At 44.0% G+C, this 26,926-nt stretch overlaps 1 protein-coding gene across 1 annotated transcript in view; it reads right to left on the bottom strand.

Moving 5' to 3' along the window:
• The window catches only part of LOC115460280 (microtubule-actin cross-linking factor 1-like), a 30,253-nt gene extending 7,342 nt beyond the window's left edge, over nt 1-22,911 (bottom strand). Inside the window, exons 1-7 of the mRNA XM_030190077.1 lie at nt 22,692-22,911; nt 22,357-22,583; nt 18,106-18,228; nt 16,737-16,838; nt 13,786-13,887; nt 9,479-9,634; nt 4,895-5,050 (exon numbers count right to left, since the gene is read on the bottom strand). Of these exons, the coding sequence (XP_030045937.1) occupies nt 4,895-5,050; nt 9,479-9,634; nt 13,786-13,887; nt 16,737-16,838; nt 18,106-18,228; nt 22,357-22,583; nt 22,692-22,911 (1,086 nt within the window). The remainder of the gene's footprint in view (nt 1-4,894; nt 5,051-9,478; nt 9,635-13,785; nt 13,888-16,736; nt 16,839-18,105; nt 18,229-22,356; nt 22,584-22,691) is intronic.
• Between the last annotated feature and the right edge of the window lie 4,015 nt (nt 22,912-26,926).

The raw sequence follows: 26,926 nt of genomic DNA, 5'->3' as shown, positions 1-26,926 counted from the left end.
AACTTCTGGGGTTGAGACGGGAGGCTGGTCTTGGCTGCATGGAGACCACCACACCGGCACCTATTGTATGGAGGGGGAACGGTCCTCCTGGCGCCAATGTTTCTCAGGTGCTGAATCCCTCAGTGCCCCAGAGCTCCCGGCACTGTCCAGCTTATTTTTGAAAGAGAAAGACGTCCATATTTCGACCCAAATTGGGAGATGGGTGTCTTTCTACCGTGGGCGAACAAATCGGTATAATCGAAAGCCGATTTTGATCGTCTTCAACTGCACTCCGTTGCAGGAATGAACAAAGTGGATGGGGGCGTGTCAGAGGCGTAGTGAAGGCAGGACTGGGGCGTGGTTATCGGCTGAGGAGAGATGGGCGTCTTTAGGTGATAATCGAAACAAGAAGGGCGTTTTGGACGAGAATTTGGTCCGCTTTATTTGGACCCTTTTTTTTCAGGTCCAAGTCCCAAAAAACTGCCCCAACTGAAAAGATGACCACCGGAGGGAATCGGGGATCACCTCCCCTGCCTCCCCCAGTGGTCACTAACCCCATCCCACCAAAAAAAACCCCACTTTACAAACTTTTTTTCCCAGCCTGTATGCCAGCCTCAAATGCCGTACCCACCTCCATGACAGCAGTATGTGTTCTATCCTCTGACAGCCTTTCCATGGTTCTGATGTGGCTCTCGGTGAGTGTGACACCTTTTCTGTTATGCGCACTACAGAGTCACATCAGCAATGCATTGTGGTGGGTGTAGGGTATTGGGCTCCGTGATTCCACTAGCTTGTGTTACATGCTCACGATGTTGGTAGTTGGTAGGCTCTACTCCCATGGTGCTTTTCCCTCTGCTTACTGGGTCAAAGTGTGCCCTGTTTTGTTTCCTGTAGTCCATGAGGTAGTGGCCATTTTTGTAAGCCAGTTTTACACTTTATTTATGTTCAGGTATTCTGGAATTCTGTCTGTGTTTCTTTGGATGGGCCAGAGTAATAGAATTTTCATTTTTAGCTGCTGAACAGTAATGAAGCATCAAGACTCAGGATGTTACTCTTGGGAGATGCCATTCTTCATTAATCCTTTTCTAAGATCTGATGGAGGGTAATTTTATTGCAAGATGCCTAGACTAACTAGGCACACAAGAGCATATGTTGTGCCTATTGTATAAAAGAAATATTCATGCCCATATGATTTTATAACAATACCACAGGTAAAGTAGGTGCAAACATTTCATCTGTTCCAAGACACATATAATTATGTGCATGTATGTGCCAGTGAGAATGAGGGTCATGGAATTTGATATACCACCTTTCTGTGGGACAATCAAAGCAGTTTACTTTTATTATATGCATATTATAATATACAATATAATGGACACATACACACCTACATGTATAAAATATACTCCAGGAATGCCTATGCACATATCAGATAAAAGTTAGCATCAAGGAGATAGGTTTCTATATGTATAAGTAGCCTCTGATAAAGCTGCTCAGGGCTCTACATGTATAAAAGTATTTGCTACCAATTGATTTTGCATAAATTTGTGCAATATAAATATATATATAGGCATTCCTGGGAAGGAGGCAGTAAGTGGAGTTGAGGTGGGCTTGACCCTTATGCACCTCAGAGTAGTTGCACATTTGTGTAAGAGTATTTGTACAATACAAGTTATGAATGTAGGACTAATTTTATATTTTAGCAGTCCATAGAAGCCTGCTCCTTTCAGCAGGTTTCAATGGACTGTTTTAAAAAGGCACATGCAGATGATATGATTACTTTATAAAACAAATTCTTCAAATGCAACCCCAGAAAAAAATATATATATAATTCAGAAGCTGCAACGCAAAAAGGACCATCAGAGTGGGTGAAAGAATGGCAAAAAATTGTGTTGGCTCAAATAACATCCCATAGTTAAATCATAGGTCCCAATAAAACTTTCCTTTTTTTAAATCATTTTTAGTTTTAGAAAATCATCCTCAAGATGTGACAGAGTTAAAATGGATATGCTAAATTATTTGATACACCCTTGAGAGCAACTTGCCCAGACACAGAGCTTGGAACTGAAAATGTGATTGCATCGGCGTTCACCTTTATTCGCTCTCAAGTTAAGTATAGCTTTGCTGGCTGATACAATGATTTTCTAAAATTAAACGTGATTTTAAAAGGTAAAGTTGTTTTGGGACTTATGATTGAACTGCAGGATGTTATTGGAGGCAACACAAGATTTTGCCGTTCTTTCACCCGCTTTGATAGACCTTTTTGCTACACCTTTTTGAGTTGCAGCTTATCTTTGTGCTGAACATATATTTCTGAGTTTGCATTTGCAGAATTTATGTTAATGCTTCACCATAATCAGTAAGACCTTCTAGTATTGCCTATATAAGACTAACATGGGATAGGCATATTTTTCCCTTGGCATGAAAGATGCAATTTAAAAGCACACACACACACACACACACACACACAAATTCAACACCATGGACAGCAACTTTACCTCATACCAACTAGTCATTGTTTGGATCCATAAAACTGTCTGTATTAGACACAGTCCGGTCAGTGTCTTGTACACCCTCCCAAGGATACAGTATTATATCTGCCCAGGATCACACAGAATGAATGACTGAGCAAGGATTAGGACTAAGGCACAGAAAGATAAAGTGGCTCAAGCAGGGCTACACGAGTTTAGAGACAGGGCTGGGACTGGAACTGAGATATAGGGAGATAAACAGGACCGTTCTATATCTAGGCACATTCAGTTGCATGTGTCTTGCACATGTAAGTGGTGTCTTATTGGTACTTATGCATGCAGTGCACCACATACTATTCTATAAGGTAGCATCTAAGTGACGTGGAGGGGCATAATCGAAAGGGACGCCCAAGTTTTCCTGGGGACGTCCTCGCAGGACGGCTCCAGCAAGGGGCGGGGAAACCTGTATTATCGAAACAAGATGGGCGTCCATCTTTCGTTTCGATAATACGGTCGGGGACACCCAAATCAGCAAATTTAAGTCGACCTTAGAGATGGTCGTCCCCAGGACTTGGTTGTTTCTGATTTTCAGCCATAATGGAAAGCGAGGACGCCCATCTCAGAAACGACCAAATCCAAGCCATTTGGTCATGGGAGGAGCCAGCATTCATAGTGCACTGGTACCGCTGACATGCCAGGACACCAACCGGGCACCCTAGGGGGCACTGCGGTGGACTTCAGAAATTGCTCCCAGGTACATAGCTCCCTTACCTTCAGCTAGATGCACTAACTGAACGGAAAAAGCCCTTCCCTTACCGATCTCTTAGTGATTCGGAAAGGAATGGGAATGCATGAAGGAAGTCGCATGCAAATGAGCTGCTCGCTTTTAGCTCATTTGCACACGATTTCCTTCCTAAGGAGGGGAAGCCAGTGCAGAGCAGCCAAGCATTATGCGTGGCTGCTCTGCGCATGCCAAAGACTGCTTCATACATGCAGACAAGCTGCGTGTATAATAGCCGTCTACAACTTTAAATAAATTACTGTCTACAACCTTAGAAAAACACAAGTCCAGGTGAAAACGTCCAAGTGCTTGTCAGAGACGTCTTTTTTTTTTTTTCTGAGTATGGGTGAAGGACGTCCTTCGCTATGCCTCCATCCCTGTGACGACAGTTGAGGACATCCAAAATGTGGATATTTCTGTGAGAAGGATGTCCATGCCTTTGACATCCCCTTTATTTATTTGGATTTTGGATCACAAGTAGCAGCAGTGGGATTTGAACCGGCCACCTCTGGATTACAAGATCAGTGCTCTAACAACTGGGCCACTCCTCCACTCCACTCCCTTGAAATTTGGCCATCCCTGTGGGGGGGCAGTTCAGGACATCCAAAATGTTTGAAAAAAGGACGTCCACACCTTCGCTATGCCTCCGCTGACACAGACATACCTCCCCCCCCCCCCAAGGGACTTGCATACTGCTGCGATGGACTGGACATTTCAGGCTGGCAAAAAAAGTTTTTAAAGTTGTTTTTTCAGGGTGGGAGGGGATTAGTGACTACTGGGGGAGTCAGGGGAGGTCATCCCCTATTCCCTCCGGTGGTCATCTGGTCAGTTCGAGCACCTTTTTGAGGCTTGGTTGTAAGAAAAAATGTACCAAGTAAAGTCGCCCAAGTGCTCCTCAGGGAAGCCCTTCTTTTTTCCATTATCGCTCTAGGATGTCCATCTGTTAGGCATGCCCCAGTCCCGCCTTTGCTACACCTCCGACACGCCCCCGGGAACTTTGGTCATCCCTGCGACAGGAAACAGTTGGGGATGCCCAAAATCAGCTTTCGATTATGCCGATTTGGGCGACCCTAAGAGAAGGACGCCCATCTCCCAATTTGTGTCAAAAGATGGACGCCCTTCTCTTTCAAAAATAAGCCTGTTAGGGGCTCATTTTCAAAGCACTTAGACATACAAATGTTTCATAGATTACGTCTAAGTGGTTTGAAAATATACCTCCATGTGCACCTCTGCAAGGGGTGTACATGTGGGTGAAGCATGCGCAAGACATAGGTGTGTCACCAAGTGATGCATGCAACTTGTGGAATACTATCAGTTGTGTATTTTGCATGATGCACTTATGTATGCAAACTTACACCAGCCATAAATGGTCGCTCCTAACGTTCAGCACACCAGACTGGCTTTACGTTAGTATTCTGTAATGGCTTAGGTATATCCAAATGCTGTTGTAGAAGTGGAACTCAGTACACATCACTGCGGTGCATAAACAAAGGTGCCAAGTTATAGAACTGCCCTCAGAGTGACTCACCCAGGGTCACACAGTCAGTGCCAGAAATGGGAATAGAACTGAGGCACAGGTAGAAAAGAAATTCACATCTCAACATTTTTGTAACACAAGTCATTTCACTGATCATCAAATATCATTCATTCAGTATAACTGTACCTTATGCTTTGCCAGCTCAATCTCACAGCTCTGCAGGTCAACACTGACCACCCTCTGGCCCTGCAGCTGGTCAGCAGCATGTGAAAGCCACTGCAACAGTTCATCTAACTGGTTCTGAAACTGGCCGAGACCCAGCAGGGCTGCTTCCAGCTGATGCTGTAAAGAGAACAGAGAGTTCAGGGAGGTCACAGAGGATTTCCATTCATTTGTTTAGAACCAACCTCTCCTAAGCTATAGGAAAGCTCTTTCTCATGGTTCTTCTTCACAGAGACCACAGCCTCTCATATCTGAGGCTGTGCAATGTTTTACTACACAAGGCAATGTTGATTGGTTAGGAACAAACCAGTTCTTTCCAGGGTCCCAAACAAAAGAAGGATCTGATGTGTTGAAGGTCATCACAAATGTCCTAACCTAAAGCCTTGAACCTCTACCAATGAGGTGGGAAATCTCTGTCCCACAGGAGGCTTCCATCTAGCCTGTAGAAGTGAGAGCATGCTTAACGCAAGACTACCTCTACTTCAGGAAGCAGGTGAAAGCTTGGCTCTTCAACCAAGCCTGTAATGGAAGAAGTAACTAACTTGTTAGTCTCACTCACACACACAAGGATTGACTCGGGCTGCACATACTGCAGCGGGACATGTTTATCCACTCCTAGTCTAACTGGGATAATATTTAACCATCTCTCTGACCTCATGTGCAACTTTCTTCAAATCAGTCACCTTACTTTCAAATTCTTCCTACTTTCTTACTCATCTATATGTTACAACTTTGCCTTACCCTTCACTACCAATTACAATGTTCTATTACGTATTGTGTTGTCATTGCAAGTAGTATACCATGCCATACTTTGTATTGTTGTTCGAATATTTTTACTGCTGTAATTGCCTATTGCTCATGTTTGATCTATTCTTACTGTACACTGCCTTGAGTGTACTCCTTCAAAAAGGAGGTAAATAAATCTTAATAAATAAATAAATTCCACCCATAACATCTGTGGGTTGGTTGGATGCCGCACTCAGGCCTATCATCTGGAAATGCCCCATTGTTCAGTTAGAGCTCCAGAGGGACTTGGGAAACCCACAGTTTATCTCTGGACATGAGCTATTAAACACTGATGTACTTTTTGGGACTTGACAGGTACTTGTGATCCAGAAAAGTCAGTGTGAAAGATAGGAGGGTGAAGCTTGATGACCTTAATCAGACTTAGCACAGCTTATATTACGTTCATATGTGACATCCTCCCAGCTCACTCCCCCCTCCAAAAAATTTTTTTTACTGCTTGACTGGCCCCCATTCAGTAAAGTGGTGTTTTATGCATAGAAATAGAGTTGATAGAACTGTCCTCCCGATGTGCATGTAAACTTCTGTGTGTGCAGCCTCTATGCATGCAAATTTACCCTAAGTGAGCAGAAGTGTTATCTCAGGGGGGGAGGGGGCAGTAAGAGTTTATATGCAGACTTTAGATAATAGATGTAAATGAACGTAAATTAATCCAGCAAATTTCTACATGTTCAAGAATTTTTTATGTATGCTTTTTTTTGTAAGTCACAAGTTTTAAACGGGATATACATTTTATAAATTAAAAAACAAATAAATGTGATGGCACTCATAAATTTCCTGCAATACATTTTCAAAGCATACATGCATACTTTCATTTTGAAAATTCACTTGCACATGCAAAAGTTCAATATATGCACATAGGGCCAAATTCTATAAATGGTGCCTTAAAAATTAGTGCTGAAAAACCAAATGGTTAAAGTTAGGGACAGTTTATAGAATATGCCTACACGCCATTCTTGTGACTAAAATTTAGACACACCCATTTAGGCCACCTAAATACCTGCGCCTAAGTTTGGTGCAGATCAGGTATATTCTGTGATAGTGTGCATAGTTCCATTTCATGCCCATGGCCATTCCCCCTTTTCAACTGCATGCATGGGAATTTATGTGCATCGTGTTGTAGAATACACCTAGAAAGTTGTGCGCGTAAATTCTAATTAAAGCCAATTAGTGCTGCTAATTGGTTAAGTACCAGTTATCGGCACTGACTGACTTGTTAATCAATTATGTTGTGTGCACAATTTGGCCATGCGGCCAAATTAGTGTGCACAACTTAAGGTGCTATATATAGAATTTGGGGGATACTATTTACAGGTGTGCTCAGTTATAAAATTGCCACCTTAAATTAAAAAAAAAAAACCATGGAAAATAGAAACAGAGAAAAATAAAGGCAGATAAAGACCATAAAGTTATTCAGTCTGCCCATCCATACCATCTACCATCCCTTCCTTCCCCTCAAATATCCCACATACCCATCCCAAGCTTTCTTGAATTCAGACAGTCTTCATCTCCTCTACCTCCACTAGGAGACCATTCAACAAATCCACCCCCTTTCCATGAAGAAATATTTCCTTAGGTTATTCCTAAGTCTGTCACCTTTCAGCTTCATCTTATGCCTTCTCATTTCAGAGCTTCCTGTGAATTTATGACATGGAGGTATTTAAATGTCTCTATCATATCTTCTCTTTCTCACCTTTCTTCCAAAGTATACATAAGTCTGGCCCCATATGCTTTATAACAAAGAAAACCGACCATTTTAGTAACTGCCCTCTGGACCAATTCCATCCTGCTTATATCTTTTTGAAGGTGTTGTCTTCAACACTCTAAATGAAATCTCAACAGACACATACACAGAGGTAATATCACTTCCTTTTTCTTGCTGGCCATTCCTCTTTCTGTGCACTACTACTACTACTACTACTACTACTATTAAACATTTCACCCAAGCATCTTTCTTGCTTTTGTTGTCACATTCTCTAATAAAATCATCAGATACCTCATTCTTTTTCCATGCACAGAAACACTTTGTCCCCTATACTCTACCATCCCCTTAGGTTTTAGTGGTCCAAATACTTGACCCTGCATTTTTTAGCATTAAATCTTAGCTGTCAAATTACCATTTTTCAAGTTTTGCTACATCCCTCGTAATTTATCCACACCATCTGGGGTATCTAACATATTACAAATTTTAGCATTATCTGCAAAGGAGCAACCATTACCAGACAGCCCTTTCACAATATTGCATATAAAAGTGTTAAAAAGAACCAATCCTTGCAGCACATTACTTGTAACATCCCTTTCTTCATAGTAACTTAACAAAGGGTGGCAAATAAAGACTTGAACGGTCCACTCAGTCTGCCCAATAGTCACACTCACTATCAATTCATGGGTGAACCAATAATCCAATAGTAATATTAACATTTTACTTTTTAGACTACCCGCAGCTGCCCCATCCACTCTCCTTTTATAGGGCAGTAATGTAGGTGAACTGGTGGATGCTCTTACAGAAGAATCTGGCTTTGTAAGGGAAGCACCAGTGGTTCCATGGAGTTATGGGGGGAGAGAGGGGAGAAGAGATTAAGCCTGCTGGAACTCTACTAGGTATAAGGAAGAGCACCTAGTGGGGCACAATGGCTAGTGGTTTGAGTGGGAATGGGGATAGTTGATGTGAGTGTGTCAGGTAGTGGGGAGGATAGAGATAAATCTGCTTGGTGATTCTAAGTGCTACCTTATGTATCTTGTTTTGTTTGTTTGGGTTTTTTTCTAACTTCCAGAGAACTCGCAACAACATAGCATAACTGCCATATCAAGTGCAAAACAAAAGAATCAATACAATACCATTACGACAAACAAGTATTTGTAAAAAATATATCAACACCTACCCCTACTCTACCCCCTATGCTAAAGATTTTTGTATGCCCGCCCTTCCTATTACCCCATAAAGTAAGAGAATAAAATCACCGCAATCCAACTGACTGACATCTGCCAAATTACCCTAAGAATCCTTAGCCTACCTACCCCCCCCCCCCCCCCCCCACACACACACACTTGAAAATTCCACTCCTCATATTCCCCCTTAACCAGAAATGGGTGATCGAAGTGGCGTGGGCTGTTAAGAGAAGAGAGGGAGGGGATTACAAAAAAATCAAAAATGTCATTGTCGCTTCTAGAGTGTAACTGGGGCACGAGATCTGAAGCTGATAGTGTAACTGCCCAGTGATGTTACACTTGTTTTCCATAAAGAGATTTTGAACTAAAACATATAACTTTATCTGTTTTGCAATTAAAACGACCAAAGTCATGCAGATAACTGGTGTAATTTTTTATGTGGTTGGCACTGCAACTGACAGTTTAAGCACCTTTGAATATCAGCCTCCAAATGTTATTATTCTTCACTCTGTAAGGGCTTTGGCTTCCTGCCTCCAGAGGCTGCTGACTCATAGCATAGCCTGTCTGTCTGCAGTACTTTCAGGAAACTACTGTTATCTCTGTCTACAGGTTCTGCATTTTGCTGCAGTTACTGACATTTTCAGCACCTGATGATCTTTTTAATGTATTCAGTTCTGCAACCATATAGGCAAATTTATGGCAAAATGTTCAGAAAAGGCAGCACTGGTAAGTAAATCCCAATAACTAAATAAATAACCATAATAATAATTCTGAAATCCCTTGCAGAAGTATGTCACCATATCCCCACCACTACAATACATAGCATCACTGACAGGACTGCAGGATGCTTTTTACCTGTCTGTCCACGACTTCCTCCTCCAGCCGATCCCATCGTTGCCGGAAATCATTCAGCTGAGCTGCAGGCTCTTTGTCCTCATATTTCACAGGCAGGGTGCGGTGATGGAGGCATTCTAGCTCAACCTTGTGTTGGTAAAGCTCCCTCTTGAACTCCTGCTCAGGAACAGTAATTACCATCATAAACAGCAGAAAAGTGAACAAGAATAGCAGTGAGGAATGTTTGTCATCAGATTTTTACAGCTGGCTGCTGACTTTAATCCATGGCTAAGGCTTTATCGCTCCATAACTTCCCTATCAGGCTTGAGATTCTCCAGCTCACTGTTTTCACTAGTTGGTGCATTGCTTTTCTGGATTCTCAGTTAAGCTTCTTCAGCCCACAATGTTTGTCTCAACTTATGGCCTTTCCCACCACAAACAAACATTCAGTCTCATCCTTCAGTTATCTTCCCCACTCTGTCTTCATCCTGAAACCTTCTTCTTCTTCAACCCATATTTTTCCCAACCCCCTGCATCCCTTCCCCTTCACTTCTTATACCTACAGTTCTCCTCAACCCATACAATATTTATTCTTAAATTCCACTAAATACCACAAATGGTTCAAAGCAGATTCCAATGAAGAAACTGGCCATTACTAGGACTTACTATAAAATATAATACAATACAAATAACCAGTAGCGTCAGCGTAAACATTTTTTAAACAAATAACTGGCCAGTATTCAAAGCGATTTAAGCGGGCAGGAGAGGCTCCTGCCTGCTGAAATTTCCTATGGCCACTTAACCCTCGTTATTCAATATTTAGCAGTACTAAACTGGGCAGTGCGGCTGAATATTGACTCTGACCTCCCATGCTAAAAGTGGGCAGGTCAAGGGTGGTACAGGGGGCAGCGTTGAGGAGAAGCCAGAGATTATGTGGGTGCCAGCAATATTCAATGCTGGTACCCGCATAGCTAACCTGGCCAAGTTAGGACAATTCAAAAGCTGTCCTAACCTGGCCAGAGTAGCTATGCGGGTCCCGGCACTAAATATCAACCAGGACCCACGTAACTGCTGACTTCTCCTCGATGCTGCCCCCTGTACCGCCCCTGACCTGTCCTGGTCACAGAGCCATTTTCAGGATGTTACTGTTAGGGGCAGGAGTGAGGAAGGTTTGCTCCTCTCCCTATTGGACCACCAATGCTCAGAGGTAGACCTGGGGAGGGAGGGACCTACCAAGACCTAAGATCTTAGGGGTTGGAGGGCTGCTCAGGGGAGAGGTGGTTGTTCAAGTCACAATCTGGGAGGAGGGGGAACAGGAGGAGGGTACTCTTTCTGCAGGCCAGGGGACTCAGGGGGCTTCACAAAAGGTTTTCACAGTTATGCAGATCCTGGTCAATAATATTCAGCTGGGGCCCACGTGACTGTCTTATGTAGGCCCCAGATGAATATCACCCAGCACCCACAAAAGCTGCAGCAGTCAGAGTAGTTTATATTATTATTATTAGCATTTGTATAACGCTACCAGACGCACACAGCGCTGAACACCTGACACAAAGAGACAGTCCCTGCTCAAAAGAGCTTACAATCTAAATAATACCGACAGACAAGACAGTTACGGATGAGGGAAGTACTGGGTGAGAAGGATATTAGCCCTGGATATTCAGTACCAGTGTCCATACATGGCCCGGCACCGAATATCTGGGGTTAATTTAACCAGCCATGGTCAGCATTTTAAAAAACATTAACCACCGCTGGTGGAATATCATCTAGTAAGTCTTTAATTTCTTACAAAAAGGGAAAGAGGGAAAAGAGATGGAAGTTGCCTGAAATGGATGAAGGAGAGATGAAAAGATATGGATAGAAACAATAAAAAAGGAAATTTGAAGACTGGCTGGTGAGAAGAAGGGATGAAATTTCAGTGGATTCAGATATATAAAAATAAATGGAAGAAAGCTGAGTATGTGAGACCAATATTGGAGAGGAATGTAGGAGAGGAAGCAAGAAAAGACAGCAGGATAGAAAAGAAATAGCAAATGGACAGCAGGCCATGGACAGTGAGTAAAGAGGATAGAGGAAAAAAGAACCAGAGGCTGGGACCAAAGTGATTAGAAAAATAAAATCACCAAACAACAAAAGGTACAAAACAATTTTTATTTTCCATTTAGTGATTGGAATATGTCTGCTTTAGGAATTGACATCTGCTATCTTATATTTTGCACAGTATAGGAGAAAATTGCACTGCATGCAGAGTCTGGCTTCTTGGGGTTAATTTTGTCTACATATTTCTACTTTTATTTTCTGGTTGCTTATCCTGTATTTGGAGAGGGTATGTCTTTGTTCTGCATGTGTGACTGAGGCCAGCTGTTCTGTTAGTACTGAGTGTCTGTAGGGATCTGTAGTAATCTGGCTTGTTTAAATTTCTTAAATGATGTTCTGCCTTTCCTAGGAAGGTCCTTGTTGATGTTATGGAATGGTAGATTTGTTCTATAGGTACTGAGTGACTTTTGTAGGGCTTTGTATTAATTCATAATATGCCTGCTACTGAAGAGGTGTTATGTTGCAAGATGGTGAGAAGAAGCCAGAATCATACTTTTATGGGGGTATGGTGAATTCTATGAGGAAATGCCCTAGTTCTGTTCCGCACTTGTGTGAGGAAGGCTTCTGTGGATGCAGAATATTGTTTGTAGTTAACACCATGACTGTGCAGGGTCAGGGTTGGTGGGTTGGGTATGCATTACATATTGTACATGGGGTACATGATTTATTTATTTATTTGTTGCATTTGTATCACACATTTTCCCACCTCTTTGCAGGCTCAATGTGGCTTACATAGTACCGTAAACGGTGTTAACCGATTCCAATGTGAGCAAATACAAGGTGTGAACAATATCAAGGTGATATTATGGTAGAATGAGGTACATGTGTGGAAGAGACAGTTGGGGAGAACTTTGGGGGGAGAGGAAGAGTTAGGATATGTCCATTACGGTCTTTGGTTACGTTGTGTAGCAAATGCCCAGGTTTTTTATGTTGGGTCATTGGGGTATGCCCTTCTGAATAGATCTGTTTTTAGTGCTTTCCGGAAGTTCAAGTAGTCAGGTGTAGTTTTTACTGCTTTTGGTAGTGCGTTCCACAGTTGTGCGCTCAGGTAGGAGAAGCTGGATGCATAAGTGGATTTGTATTTAAGTTCTTTGCTGCTTGGGTAGTGTAGGTTTAGGTATGATCGTGCTGATTTTATGGTGTTTCTGGGTGGCAGGTCGATGAGGTCTGTCATATATCCTGGTGCCTCACCATAGATGATTTTATGAACTGTCGTGCAGATTTTGAAAGTGATGCGTTCCTTAACTGAAAGCCAGTGCAGTTTTTCTCGGAGTGGTTTGGCGCTGTCAAAACACGTTTTACCAAATATAAGCCTTGCTGCTGTGTTTTGAGTGGTCTGGAGTTTCTTTATAATTTGTTCTTTGCATCCCGCATAGATTCCGGTACAGTAGTCTGCGTGGCTTAGTACCATTGACAGTACCAGATTGCGAAATATTTCCCTCGGGAAGAATGGTTTCACACATTTTAGTTTCCACATTGAGAGAAACATTTTCTTTGTGGTGACTTTAGCTTGGGTCTCTAGTGACAGGTTTATATCATGATATTGATTTTTTTTTTTTATTTTAAAAAGGCAACAAAGACATCCATGTGTCTTTATAGGATGCTAGGAGAACGCCTGTAGCAAACAAATTCTCTCACACGTAAAGCTGCACTTATTCCAAAGCACGTACCATATGGGAATAATTTTATAAATAAAGAACTAAAATCTATGTGCTGAATCTGCACATACATGATTTCAATGCTGCCATATAAGTGCATGTGTGTGCACATACGTGTAAATGCTAAAAATCCACTTTAGCGCTGTTCTGTAAATACCCATATATTTTATGTTATGCATTTATAACCTGCCTTCTCACAAATCAAGAATCTAATGAATATCACTAGAAATATTACAAGCGTGTATTTAACAGTAGGATGCCCAAACACCTCAGACCATCTCATTGTCATCTTTAAATTCTCAGCAGTGGAGAATTCCTTATTTCCCTTTTTTAGACTTTCTGCCTTTTATTATCAAATGCTTGGAGAGATTCACAGCACTGATATCCAGTGTACCTGAACGTAACTCACCTTGAGCTACTACTGAAAAAGGTGTGAGCAAAAACCAAATAAAATAAATAAAATTAGGTTCTGTAGATGAAGCCATGATGCCTCTTTCCCCCATCCCTAGAAACATCTGTACTCAAGATTCCCAAGAAACATCTGTACTCAAGATTCCCAAGACTCGTCCATACCTTTAAATCCAAGAGCTGCTGCTTCACCATGTCCAGGTCTCCACCCACCAGGAACTCCTCCGAAAGCCTTGCCTCTGCAGTGTCCAGCCAATTAAACAGCCTCTGGGGAGGGTCAGAGAAAGAGCATGACCTTTCAGGAAGTGTCCACATCGGAAGAGTCACCCCAAGAGCCCCTTAATTATACAACTTTCCTTTTAAAATAATGTTTTATTGAACAAAGCAAATTGATGAGATAAATTAACTCCACCTCTGCTATAAATAAGCATTTCTAGACACTTCTTCAATTTTTGTCAGATCAGAGGGAGAAATATGGTGATGTTTGACCTCTCTGAATTTTCTAATCAATTCCTTTTTGCTTCTTTTCTTCTTAGTATTATCAGAAAAGCAGTTCAAATATGGCTGCCATAGTGCCATCATGGGATGTGAGCTCCTACTGACTAAATGGAGAAGATATGGTAAGAGGTCAAAGATGCACTAAGCAAAAAAAAAAAAAAGCGAGAGAGAGAGAGAAAGAAAGAAAGAAAGAAACATGGCAACCCCAGGCCTCAGCAAGATTTGCAAAAGAAAGAAAACACTTGAAATTTTTTTTTTTAAATGGGAAAAGAAAAAGACACCAAAACCAGAGGCTGAGAAATTAAAATAAAAGAAGCCTGCCCTTTGTGCAACGACTTAAACTAAAAGCTCCACCCAAGAAAGAACTCAGAGGGCTATGCAGATGGGAACACAGAAAGGGAAACAGCGGAAACACTTCTCCCATAAGAAAAAATAAGTAGTGACAGAAAGCAGGGCATTAGTGAAAGACAAACCTAGGGCCCCTTTTACCAAGCAGCAGTAAAAGGGGGCCGACGCTAGTGTCGGCGCCTGTTTTACATGCACACCGAGGCCCCTATTTACCGCAGCTGGTACAAGGGAAGTCTCACCTTCCTGCAGGAAATGGCCGTGCGGCAAGTAAAGCATTGCTGTGCAGCCATTTCGGGGGGAGTCCTTACTGCCACCCATTGAGGTTGCGGTAAGAGCTCCTGCGTTAACCCGGTGTTAACCGGGCAGCGCTCGGCACTGCCCGATTACCACCGGGTACACTCCGGCACTACAAAAATTTATGACGGCACACTAGGGGTGGGAAATACTGCCGGGCTGCTGCAGTAGCCCAGTGGTACTTCCTGTATAGTGAGCAGTAAACCCGTGTTGGGCTTACTCAGTGGCGTACCAAGGGCGGGGCGGTGGGGGCTGTCCGCCCCGGGTGCACGCTGCTGGAGGGGTGCAGAGAGCAGCTGCGCGCCTGTTGGCTCCGCTGGTTCCCTGCTCCCTCTGCCCCGGAACAGGTTACTTCCTGTTCCGGGGCAGAGGGAGCAGGAAGCCAGCGGAGCCGAGAGCCACGCGGCTGCTCCCAGTAGCTAAGAATGCACCTGGGGGGGGGGAGGGTTGATGCGTCGTGGGGGGGGGGGTGTCGTGCTGCACCCGGGGGGGAGGGTGCGCATCGGCGATCCACCCCGGGTGCCACCTGACCTAGGATCATCACTGGGCTTACTGAGGCTCTCGTTTAGACTACTGCAATTTGCTTCTTGCTGGCCTCCCACTTAGTCACCTCTCCCCTCTCCAGTCGGTTCAAAACTCTGCTGCCCGTCTCGTCTTCCACCAGGGTCGCTTTACTCATACTACCCCTCTCCTCAAGACTCTTCACTGGCTCCCTATACGTTTTCGCATCCTGTCAAACTTCTTCTACTAACCTATAAATGCACTCACTCTGCTGCTCCCCAGTATCTCTCCACACTCGTCCTTCCCTACACCCCTTCCCGTGCACTCCGCTCCATGGATAAATCCTTCTTATCTGTTCCCTTCTCCACTACTGCCAACTCCAGACTTCGCGCCTTCTGTCTCGCTGCACCCTACGCCTGGAATAAACTTCCTGAGCCCCTACGTCTTGCCCCTTCCTTGGCCACCTTTAAATCTAGACTGAAAGCCCACCTCTTTAACACTGCTTTTGACTCGTAACCACTTGTAACCACTCGCCTCCACCTACCCTCCTCTCTTCCTTCCCGTTCACATTAATTGATTTGATTTGCTTACTTTATTTATTTTTTGTCTATTAGATTGTACGCTCTTTGAGCAGGGACTGTCTTTCTTCTATGTTTGTGCAGCGCTGCGTATGCCTTGTAGCACTATAGAAATGCTAAATAGTAGTAGTAGTAGTACAAGGAGCCCCTTAAGTATAGATACCTGCCAAGATTAGAGCAGAGATTCTAGGTCACTGCATGTAGGCATTCATTCACACATTTTTAGAAAGGGAACCAGAATACACTACAGACAGGGAATAAACTCAATTTCAAGGGGCTTGGCACGCAACAGCTGTCCTCTGACAAGCAACAGTTGGGGCACACAGTCAAAACCTCCCAGTTTTCTGAAGGAAAAGCTGAAGATAATGTAGTACCAATTACCTCATCTTTAAAATAAAGATTGTATACTTGCCAAGGATAATTCCACACAGAAGCCTCATTTCACTACGTATAGGTGCCACCCAAGAAAAAGAGTGGAGCTGGAAGTGGGGGTAGGGACCCAGACCACCACTTATATACTTATGTGTCACCTTATCTGGGGAATGAGGGACCTGGCACCACCGAACATCATCCTCGCTCAGGCATAGTCTGCCAGTAAAATGAGCACAAATCAACTAGCAAAGATCCCACCCCCCCCTACTCAACTGGCATCCTGATAACCCGAGGCATGAGCCAAGTAAAAAGCACAAAGGAGGATTTGCATGATTCATCCACCATCCACTTAGAGACAGAGAAAAATACTGAACATTCCAGGCTGCACGATACCCTTAAGGGGCCGAATTAGTTGGAACTATTTTTCTCCTTCTCCTTCTTCTGGTGGATGGACATAACCCAATTAGTCTGAACTGGTCTGGTATAGATAAAAAGGAAACTGACCATTCCCCTGCTGCTTCTTACCTGTATGGCCTCCTGGTGGCTCAATGAGGCCTGGAGTCTCGCCTCTAATTTATTGTAATGCTCATTCCACATCTTATTCAGGCTGTTCCAGGTAGCATAAAGCTAGAAGGAAGGAAGAGGATGAATCATATTTTTGCATCTCTCATTACCTGTGCCTCTAAATCTCTTTCTCTTTTGCACTCCCCACTGCCATTCCTGACCCAGTCACACACATGGGGCCAATGTAGAAGGCTCATGGAACACCACGCATGGATGTCTGAGTGCATAGCTTCTACTATGAGCGTAATACCATGCCAGATATAATAAGTGATCCAATACCTTTACTGTTACACTGTGCCATGCAAAGCTAAATGTATTCGAATTTAATGTGTGGAAAACTTGTGGCTAATGGCAGGAGAGAGGCATATGTGCCAGATATTGTATACAAAGGCTGCGAGGTTACTGTTTGAACTCTTGGTAGCCATTTTGAAGCAGCGCTGGGAGCAAGAGGTCTGCAGCAGCACCAGGCAGGAAAGAGGGGGCTCTTTCCTGCCCTGAAGAGGCCACTAGACCACCAGGGCCCAACAATAAGGTACAGGAGGGGAGGGGATGTGAATGGAGTCATGTGGGTGGAGGGAGGGAGCTGTAAAAAAAGGTGGGTGGAGGGAGGCTGGAAAAAAGATTGGGGAGGAGACATACATGGGAGGAGAGAGGGAATCTGGCTTTCTTGGAGGGGGGGTCAAGGTGACACTGCTGTGCAAGGGTGTGGTGTGATGGGGTGTGACATGAGGGGTGACAGGGAATGGGGCATGGGGGTGACAGAGTGCATGGCTGAATTATATTTTGTGTCCTCTTTTTTTGTCACGGCAAATATGTTAACCCTAGCTATGGTGCTCTTGAATCCCTGCAGACTTTTAGGAAAGCTAAGAGTTTTCCTTTGTCACACGTGTTTCTAACGGTTCAGATTTTGGAGAGAACTGAAGTGGCAAGGTGAAAGATACTTTCAAAGTACAGCAAGTGAATTAACTCACATGGCTTCTGCAATTCCCTGGCAATCTTCCCACCCACCCCCCAGGACTTACCAAATAATGTGGCAGGAAATGCACTTCTGTTTCAGAGTCTCTGTAATGACTGTCAGGAGTTCTCCAGTCAGCATACTGCTCCTAAATGAGACCCTCGTTCTTTGGGACATATTTCCCAGTGGCCACTACCACTTATCCTCTACCACCCTGCTGTCCTCAAGTGCCAATCATACATCTCCCCACCCTTTTACCTAACATCTGGCTTCTCTCTTTACCACCCAGCTCCTCCACTCCTCATGGAGTCACCCTTGCTTTACTCCTTCCCACCTGTCACACATCCTCTTCTTTGCTGTTCTCTACATACTCACATCATCCAAACTCTTTGTAACGTTGGGCTTGTCCATGTCCCCACAGGATGACATCAGTTCCACGCCAAGAATGCCCAGGGTATCCAGGTCATTTTGCAGATTGTCAACTTCCTTTCGAAGAGCCTTACAGGGCACATAAGAACAGGAAAGGTCAATTAAATGCTGACAGGTCAAGACAGAGTCATCACAGGGCTCCTCAGACTATGCAGATAACCCGTAGGTCAAAAAAGCAGCAGATTCTTGTTACTTCCCCTTCTCTACAGGCTGTTCGTGTTTTTGATTTCATCCTCCACACATAGAAAGACACAAGCACAGGCAGACAGACATGCAGATAGACACACTTTCTGTTTATTGTCACTGATCTCCAAATGGCCTCTGCACACATCCAAAATACTGCTAATATTGCTTCTCTATCTCTATAATATCACCAAAGTCTGTCTTTTTCTTATCCACAGTCTCATCCCCTCCCGCTTAGACTACTGCAACCTGCTCCTCACAGGTATCCCACTAAACCAACTCTCACCCCTTCATTCTGTTCAAAATTCTGCACCATGACTTATCTTCCACCAGTGTCACTACACTCACATAACTTTCTCCTCAAGTCACTTCATTTGCTCCCTATCCATTTCCGTATACAGTTCAAATTCCTCTCAGAGGGTACATAAGTAATGCCATACTGGGAAAAGACCAAAGGTCCATCGAGCCCAGCATCCTGTCCCCGGCAGCGGCCAATCCAGGTCAAGGATACCCGGCAAGCTACCCAAACGTACAAACATTTTATACAAGCTATTCCCGAAATTGTGGATTTTTCCCAAGTCCATGGACTTGTCCTTTAGGAAACCGTCCAACCCCTTTTTAAACTCTGCCAAGCTAACCGCCTTCACTACATTCTCCGGCAACGAATTCCAGAGTTTAATGGATAATTCTATGAAATGCCCAAATGATTATAATAAGAGCATATCATGTGTGTGCACATATGTATGTATAAATGCCAAAATTTCACTTAATTACTATTCTGTAAATATACATGTAGAGGCACTAAGGTTCTGTGCTGCTTAGGAATGCAGAAACCTCTAAAGGCTCTACCAGTGTATTGTTATTCACTCATTTCTTATCCTAATTTTTCTGGAACAAGGGATGGCCCTTCCGTCTGGAATGACAGCAGTAGCAGGAGTCACCCCTTGTGGGGGGGGGGGGGGGGGGTAAACTGGGATCAAATAAATACCAAGCCCAGAGGGAGTTTTTGTCTTTGTCTCCTGCTCCCTGGCCACTGCACCATTAAATGCGATTAAACTACAGTGTAGTAAATTTAAAACAAATCGGAGAAAATTTTTCTTCACCCAACGTGTAATTAAACTCTGGAATTCATTGCCGGAAAATGTGGTGAAGGCGGTTAGCTTAGCAGAGTTTAAAAAGGGGTTGGACGGTTTCCTAAAGGACAAGTCCATAAACCGCTACTAAACGGACTTGGAAAAATCCAAAATCCCAGGAATAACATGTATAGAATGTTTGTACGTTTGGGAAGCTTGCCAGGTGCCCTTGGCCTGGATTGGCTGCTATCATGGACAAGATGCTGGGCTCGATGGACCCTTGGTCTTTTCCCAGTATGGCATTACTTATGTACTTATGTACTTAAATAAGAGGGGCTTGTGACTGTTTAGCGCAATTAATGCATAGGAGAACAGAACGGGTGTGAAAATAGTAACAGCCCATTCAGCTGCTGAACTGATTCCTGGTGGGGATCAGACTACTGTCATTCAGTGGTGTAGCTAGGTGGGGCACCAGGGGAGCAACTGCTCCCCCAAACGAACTTCGGACAGAGCCGCCTTTTTTCAGGTGGTCCAGCGCACCTACTCAGTGCGTACACATGCCTCTCTACTCCCCCTGGCTTCACAATCTGGCTATCTTCTGCTGTCACCACCTTCATAGGAGAAGAAGGAGAAGATCAGTAAAAGATCGAGCCAGAAGGAGCAACAGGGGACTGGAAGAAGTCCATAATATCTACAAAGATAACAAAATGAATAGCAGAGTCCCATCTGGGGAAAGATCCCATCTACCAAGGACTTTGAGCTTGAAGGCTCAGAGAATTTACTAAAGAATAAAGGACTTACAGAGGCACTTACCATCTGGGAGGAGCCCCAGACAGGGTAAGGTTGTAGGAGGCCTATGAGACCTAGAACCTCTATTCAGATAGAGTTCCCAAGAACTCAAAGACTGTACAGTATGTGTTAAATTATTTTTCTTACTTTAGTACCTTTGTATATAGTTACTACTAAGCACTTCTCCCAAGTTTAATTGAAGAATCCACGTTACAGTAAATCTTATAAGTACATAAGTATTGCCATACTGGGAAAGACCAAAGGTCCACCGAGCCCAGCATCCTGTTTCTAACAGTGGCCAATCCAGGTCACAGATACCCGGCAAGATCCCAAAAACGTACAAAACATTTTATACTGCTTATCCCAGAAATAGTGGATTTTCCCCAAGTCCATTTAATAACGGTCTATGGACTTTTCCTTTAGGAAGCCGTCCAAACCTTTTTAAAACTCCGCTAAGCTAACCGCCTTTACCACATTCTCTGGCAACGAATTCCAGAGTTTAATTACATGTTGAGTGAAGAAACATTTTCTCCGATTCGTTTTAAATTTACTACATTGTAGCTTCATCGCATGCCCCCTAGTCCTAGTATTTTTGGAAAGCGTGAACAGACGCTTCACATCTACCTGTTCAACTTCACTCATTATTTTATAGACCTCTATCATATCTCCTCTGTCGCCTTTTCTCCAAGCTGAAGAGCCCTAGCCGCTTTAGCCTTTCCTCATAGGGAAGTCATCCCATCCCCTTTATCATTTCCGTTGCCTTTCTCTGCACCTTTTCTAATTCCAATATATCTTTTTTGAGATGCGGTGCCCAGAATTGAACACAATATTCGAGGTGCGGTCGCACCATGGAGCAATACAAAGGCATTATAACATCTTCATTTTGTTTTCCATTCCTTTCCTATCTTTTTGTAAAGAACTTTTGTTCTGGACTGGACTGCTTTTACTGAGAGAAAAGAAAGTGCTGAGTGAGTGGATTGTGGTTCCAACTGGCCTCCCAGCTCAAGCTGGTCCCAGCCCTGACCTCCCTACAAATTAAAAAAAAAAATTACTTAAAAGTATCTTGCACTGATGCTCACCAGGCAAGAAAGGGTTACATGTGCATATCTTACACAATGTATATTTTACAGGTAGGCATAAACATAGGTGGAACCTGGGCAGAGCTAAGTCCCACTTACGTGCATAACTTATATAAATATTTACACCAGCATTATGGCTGCTTAAATTATAGGCATGTATTTCAGCTGTTACACTAGTATTCTATAAAGGAAAGTAGGCACCCTCTCGGGTCAGTATGTAGCTGCACTGCTATACAATTACCTGTTAGGGGCAATTCTACAACTGGGCTCCTCCTTTTCGGCGCACTGATGCCGCATGGCGAGAGCCTATCTTATAACGGCATCTAGGCACCCAGATTCCATTCTAGAATACTAACGCAACCGGACACCGGCACGCTGTACATTTCTGCGCCTGCAGTTACACCAGCCATAGGCGCATGTAATTTCCAGTACGCTATAAGTTACACGTGCAACTGGGAGGCCTTCCCATGTGAGTGCTCCCTTGTATTTACATGCTGTGCCACTTACTTGTGCCCTTACTTAACAGCACTTAATCGCTTGCAGCCACTTGATGTGCAAGTTCTGGCATTCTGTAGATTTACACACACACACACTGCATCCCTCCTCATGAACCCTATTCAACGGCTAAGCCACTTTTACCTGTCCTTCTCCTCCATTACCAGCTCCCAACTCCATGCTTCCTCCTGCGTATAATATATGTAAACTGCTCTGGCTGTACCCACAGGAAGGCGGTATATCAAATCCATGACCCTTACCCTTACCCCCCCCCCCCCTTACTGTAACATATATCTGAACTGAGCTCTCTCTAGCCTAATCAAATCCCACTCAAACCCCTCACTTCATAAAAGTTGCTAAACACTGGCTGTCTGATCACACCCTTATTGATTTTAGTCTTATTTATTGTGGTAAATGTTCAGAAAGCTCCTATTTGTCTTGTCTCTGTGCCTTGATGAGAAGGTAAACTCCACAGAGCAGGAACTGACTCTTGTAAAAGGAAGGAGAAAGGGGATGGAATATGATATATCACTTTTCTCTGTCCACATCTAAACAGCACTGCTTGTGTTTGCTTGTACCTGCATAGTATTCAGCCTCGTCCTGATGGAATCTGGGTCAGAACCAGCTTCCTGCATGTCCGGAACCATCTGCTGTGTATCATTCAGGGTGATAGTCAGTTCCGAGAGTCCATGCCAGAAACGGTCAGCCAGGGTCAGCAGGCTCTTCAACCAGCACTCTCGCTCCTCAGCCTGACTTCGGAGGCTCTGCCACTGACCCAGCAGCTGTTCTGACTGATCTTGGATCCCTGCACAAGATAGGTCAGTAGGTCAGTGGACCAAGTGTTTGGCATCCCCTATCACCAAATGTCTAACCACCTCCGTTACCATCTCCCACATTCTCCCACCTCTGATACCTTTAGCTGTTGGTTCGGCCCCAGCTGCCTGAGTGTTGGTGAGAAGTTCTTCCACTTGTCTCCGGATTGTATGTAGAGACACCCCCAGCTTCTCCAGCTCCCCTAGGAACAATGTGTTATCCCGGATCTGCTCTCTGATGCAAATCGACTCCCCTCGGAGGGATGGAAGGTTTTGGAAGCGATCCTGCAGTCGTTCTAAACACTCTGCCATGAGATCCATCCTCTCTGTGAGCTGAGGAGTGTGAATTCAACCATATAAATAGCATAAAGAAAAAACACAGGAAGGGTAATTTTCAATGCCATTTATACAGGTTAAATGGTGCCTTACCCATTGAAACAGGATTTCATAAAATTGCCCACACATGGTGCAAATCTGTATGCATTCTGGCCCATTGTAGAGGAAGGGGTCCTGGGGTCAGGAATGGGCTAGGGCAGTGGTCTCCCCTGCAGTCCATTTTAGAGGCCCTCATATCCAGCAACCCCCGCCACTACTACGGGTAGAGAAAAGGCCCTGCAAAGCTTCACTGGGTCACGTGTACCTGCATGGTCAAATTGAGGCGCATGAGCGCACATACACACACATATGCCGGTTGAGTCCCCTCTCCCTGTGCATGTGTGCACATGCATGTCAATCTGACCATGCAGTCATTCGCAGCCCAGTGTAGCTTTGCAGGGTCTTTTCTCTACCTGCAGTAATGGCAAAACCTCCAGACGGTACCTCTCTGCTCCATCTCAGCCCCAATTTGGAAGATTTACCTACATAATTCACTTTGAAAACAGGTGAGCAAACGTCGCTTTCTTGTACTTGACTATTATATTGGATTCTTCCACCCAAGATGCAAGATATTACATTTGTAAGACCCCCTCCCCCCTTTCCTGGTACATTCTTTTTCTTTTATTTCCAAGCCAAAATTAAGTACTTAAAAGAAAGGATATCCTTGTAGAATCAAAATTAGTATTTAAAATTACATTTGTAAGCCTATAATCGTTTGGTGGCCCCCTGAGCTTTGCAGCCCTTTACATGAAAAAGGTTGGAGACCACTGGGCTAGGGTTTAGAATTCCATGCACATTGTTCAGGGGTATAGTTACTGTAGACTGAGCCCAGGAAAGTGCCCAGGCCACCTACCATGGGGGCTGTACTCTGTCTCAGTTCTGGTGCTCTGACAATTGCTGCGGAGGAGGAGGAAGAGGAGACAGGTAATGGAGAACGGGCAGGGAGGAGGCTTCACTGGCTCCCTATCCGTTTTCGCATCCTGTTCAAACTTCTTCTACTAACCTATAAATGTACTCACTCTGCTGCTCCCCAGTATCTCTCCACACTCGTCCTTCCCTACACCCCTTCCCGTGCACTCCGCTCCATGGATAAATCCTTCTTATCTGTTCCCTTCTCCACTACTGCCAACTCCAGACTTCGCGCCTTCTGTCTCGCTGCACCCTACGCCTGGAATAAACTTCCTGAGCCCCTACGTCTTGCCCCATCCTTGGCCACCTTTAAATCTAGACTGAAAACCCACCTCTTTAACATTGCTTTTGACTCGTAACCACTTGTAACCACTCGCCTCCACCTACCCTCCTCTCTTCCTTCCCATTCACATTAATTGATTTGATTTGCTTACTTTATTTATTTTTTGTCTATTAGATTGTAAGCTCTTTGAGCAGGGACTGTCTTTCTTCTATGTTTGTACAGCGCTGCGTATGCCTTGTAGCGCTATAGAAATGCTAAATAGTAGTAGTAGTAGTAGTAGGACAGATAGCCTAGCCCCAACCAGAGCTATAATCTGACCAAGCCTAGTGGTATAGAAAGCTTTAATAAACCATAAAGGATCAGTTTTAGAGAGGCTTTTGGGAGATAGGTGACTGTGACTGAGCTGAGTGAGAACAATGGGTTAGGTCGAAGTGGGATAAGTGAGGGTTAGGCTTAGGGCTCTGGTGAATGCCACCTGTTTTGACTAGAAAAAGCTTCTAACAGTTCCATCATCATGTTTTCCCTGTGTGGTGGCTGGACTAGGCTGTGTTTGTGCAACAGAAGCTGGAATACATAACTGCCACTGCACACTGGTCAGCTGACCCATTCTGGGTGGAGTTTGAGAAATTGTATTTATTATTAGGATTTATTTACCGCCTTTTTGAAAGAATTCACTCAAGGCGGTGTTCTGAGGAGTCTGAAACATCCTTCTGCCTTGATCCTGGAAGTTGGGGTTTGAGTTTCAGAAAAAAAATCGCTTTGCCCTGGCCTGATCCTTATCCTAGTCCTGGTTCTGGAAGGGCTTTGGGTACATGTTGGTTGTTTAGAGGAATTACTCAAAAACCGTCTGAACTGTGAACATCCAGCCTGGCCCAGTTGAAAATGACAACTACCATCTTGTTACTGGAAGGCAAACTTTCACAGAGGTGCACAGAAACGAAAAGTAAGAAAGTGCAGGGAGAAAAGGTAGCAAAACATCTAGGATTAGTTTTTTTTTTCAGAAATAGTGAAGATATTTCAGAGGGCTCAAGAAGAGAAGACAGTAATTATGAGAATGAACGGTAACAAGGTGATTAGAACCCAAAAGCTCACAAAATATTACCTCTACAGACAAAAGGAACTCACAGAAAAAGGGTTACCCCAACTTCCATTATACTGGGTGGGCCAAGCCAAGACCTGCCTTTGGGATGTTCACCCCAAAGGCCGTGTCCTGTTTGACCTCAGAATGCAAGTATGACCAAGTAGCTGCCCTACAAATGTCCAGTTGACATGAACCCTGTTCTACCTAGGACATAGCTAGAGCCCTGGTGGAGTAAACCCTGAGGAACATAGGAGCTAGGAGGCCCCTGGAGATATAAGCCATGATAATCGGTGTAACCTAAGTGACTGTAAATGTTTAATACTTTTTCTACTCTGCCATTATTTGATTTTTGTTAACAGCCCTCTACGATTTTCAGTAAATGCTATATTTGGCCTGGACTAATTTATTGGGAAGGGAAGAAGGTGCTGAGTGGATTTTGGTGCCAGCAGCCTTGCAGTTTCACTGGTCCCAACCTGGAACCCAGAATGAATTCCTAGAGAGTTAAGTCCACAAGGCAGTCCTTTCTCCCTGCAGTTGTGCCTCCGGTCAGCCAAACAGCAGAACAATATCAGCTGTAGGGGACAGCAGCTTGCTGGGGGTTATACTGGCTTTACATACAGAAAAACCCTTATAAAATCCACTCATGGAGGATAACTTTGGATCCTTTAGATTGTAAGCTCCTTTGAGCAGGGACTGTCCTTCTATGTTAAATTGTACAGCGCTGCATAACCCTAGTAGCGCTTTAGAAATGTTAAGTAGTAGTAGTAGTATATAGCATTTCAGCTGGTAAACAACCATTAGGTCTGTGTATGCAAAAGTGCTATAGCATCTTATCATAGGATCACTGAACACACTGTGCATTTTAGGTAGCACTACCTGTGCTTATACCATAAACAGTGGTACCAATTAGCTCTATAAATGATGGATTTTGTTAAACATACAAAAGGAGGGCCAAAATTCAAACCTTTTGTATGTTGAGGTGGTTTCTAACCCTGGAGGTCAGCACACTTTCTCCCTCATGCTTTTCTCCAAAGTGACCGCCATCAGAAACACAACTTTCCAGGTCAAAAACTTCAGATAACAGGAATTCAGAGGCTCAGAAGGAGCTTTCATCATCTGGGTGAGGACAATGTTGAGATCCCATGAGTGGGAGGTCTGGTGAGGGACTTTGTTTGTAACAAACCCCTCATGAAGCGAACAACAAAAGGCTATACAGAGATGGACTCACCTCCTACGCAGTGATGATAAGTGTCAGTTGAATTGAGATGAATCCCTACAGAGATGCTTTTCAAACCAGACTCAGAGAGGTGTAGGAGGTACTCAAGCAGTATTTGTGTAGGGCAAAAGAAAGGATCTAAGGCCTTGACTTCACACCAGATGGCAAACCTCTTTCACTGAAAAGAGTAACACCTCTTAATGGAATCTTTTCTGGAAACCAGCAAGATATAGAGACACCCTCAGGCAACCCCAGGGTTTCGAGTTCTACATTCTCAACATCCAAGTTGTGAGAGCCAGGGTTTGGAGGTTAGGATGCAGAAGGGAACCCTCGTTCTGCATGATGAGGGTCGTAAAACAGTCCAATCTCCATGGATCTTTGGAGGAGAACTCCAGAAGAAGAGGGAACCAGATATGCCACAGCCAGTAAGGAGCGATCAGAATCATGGTGCCCCAATCTTGCCCGAGTTTCA

The sequence above is a fragment of the Microcaecilia unicolor genome, chromosome 1, assembly GCF_901765095.1.
Source record: "Microcaecilia unicolor chromosome 1, aMicUni1.1, whole genome shotgun sequence".
Lineage (NCBI taxonomy): Eukaryota > Metazoa > Chordata > Amphibia > Gymnophiona > Siphonopidae > Microcaecilia > Microcaecilia unicolor.
The sequence above is the reverse complement of the archived record's forward strand: the minus strand, read 5'-3'. Positions and strand labels throughout refer to the sequence as shown.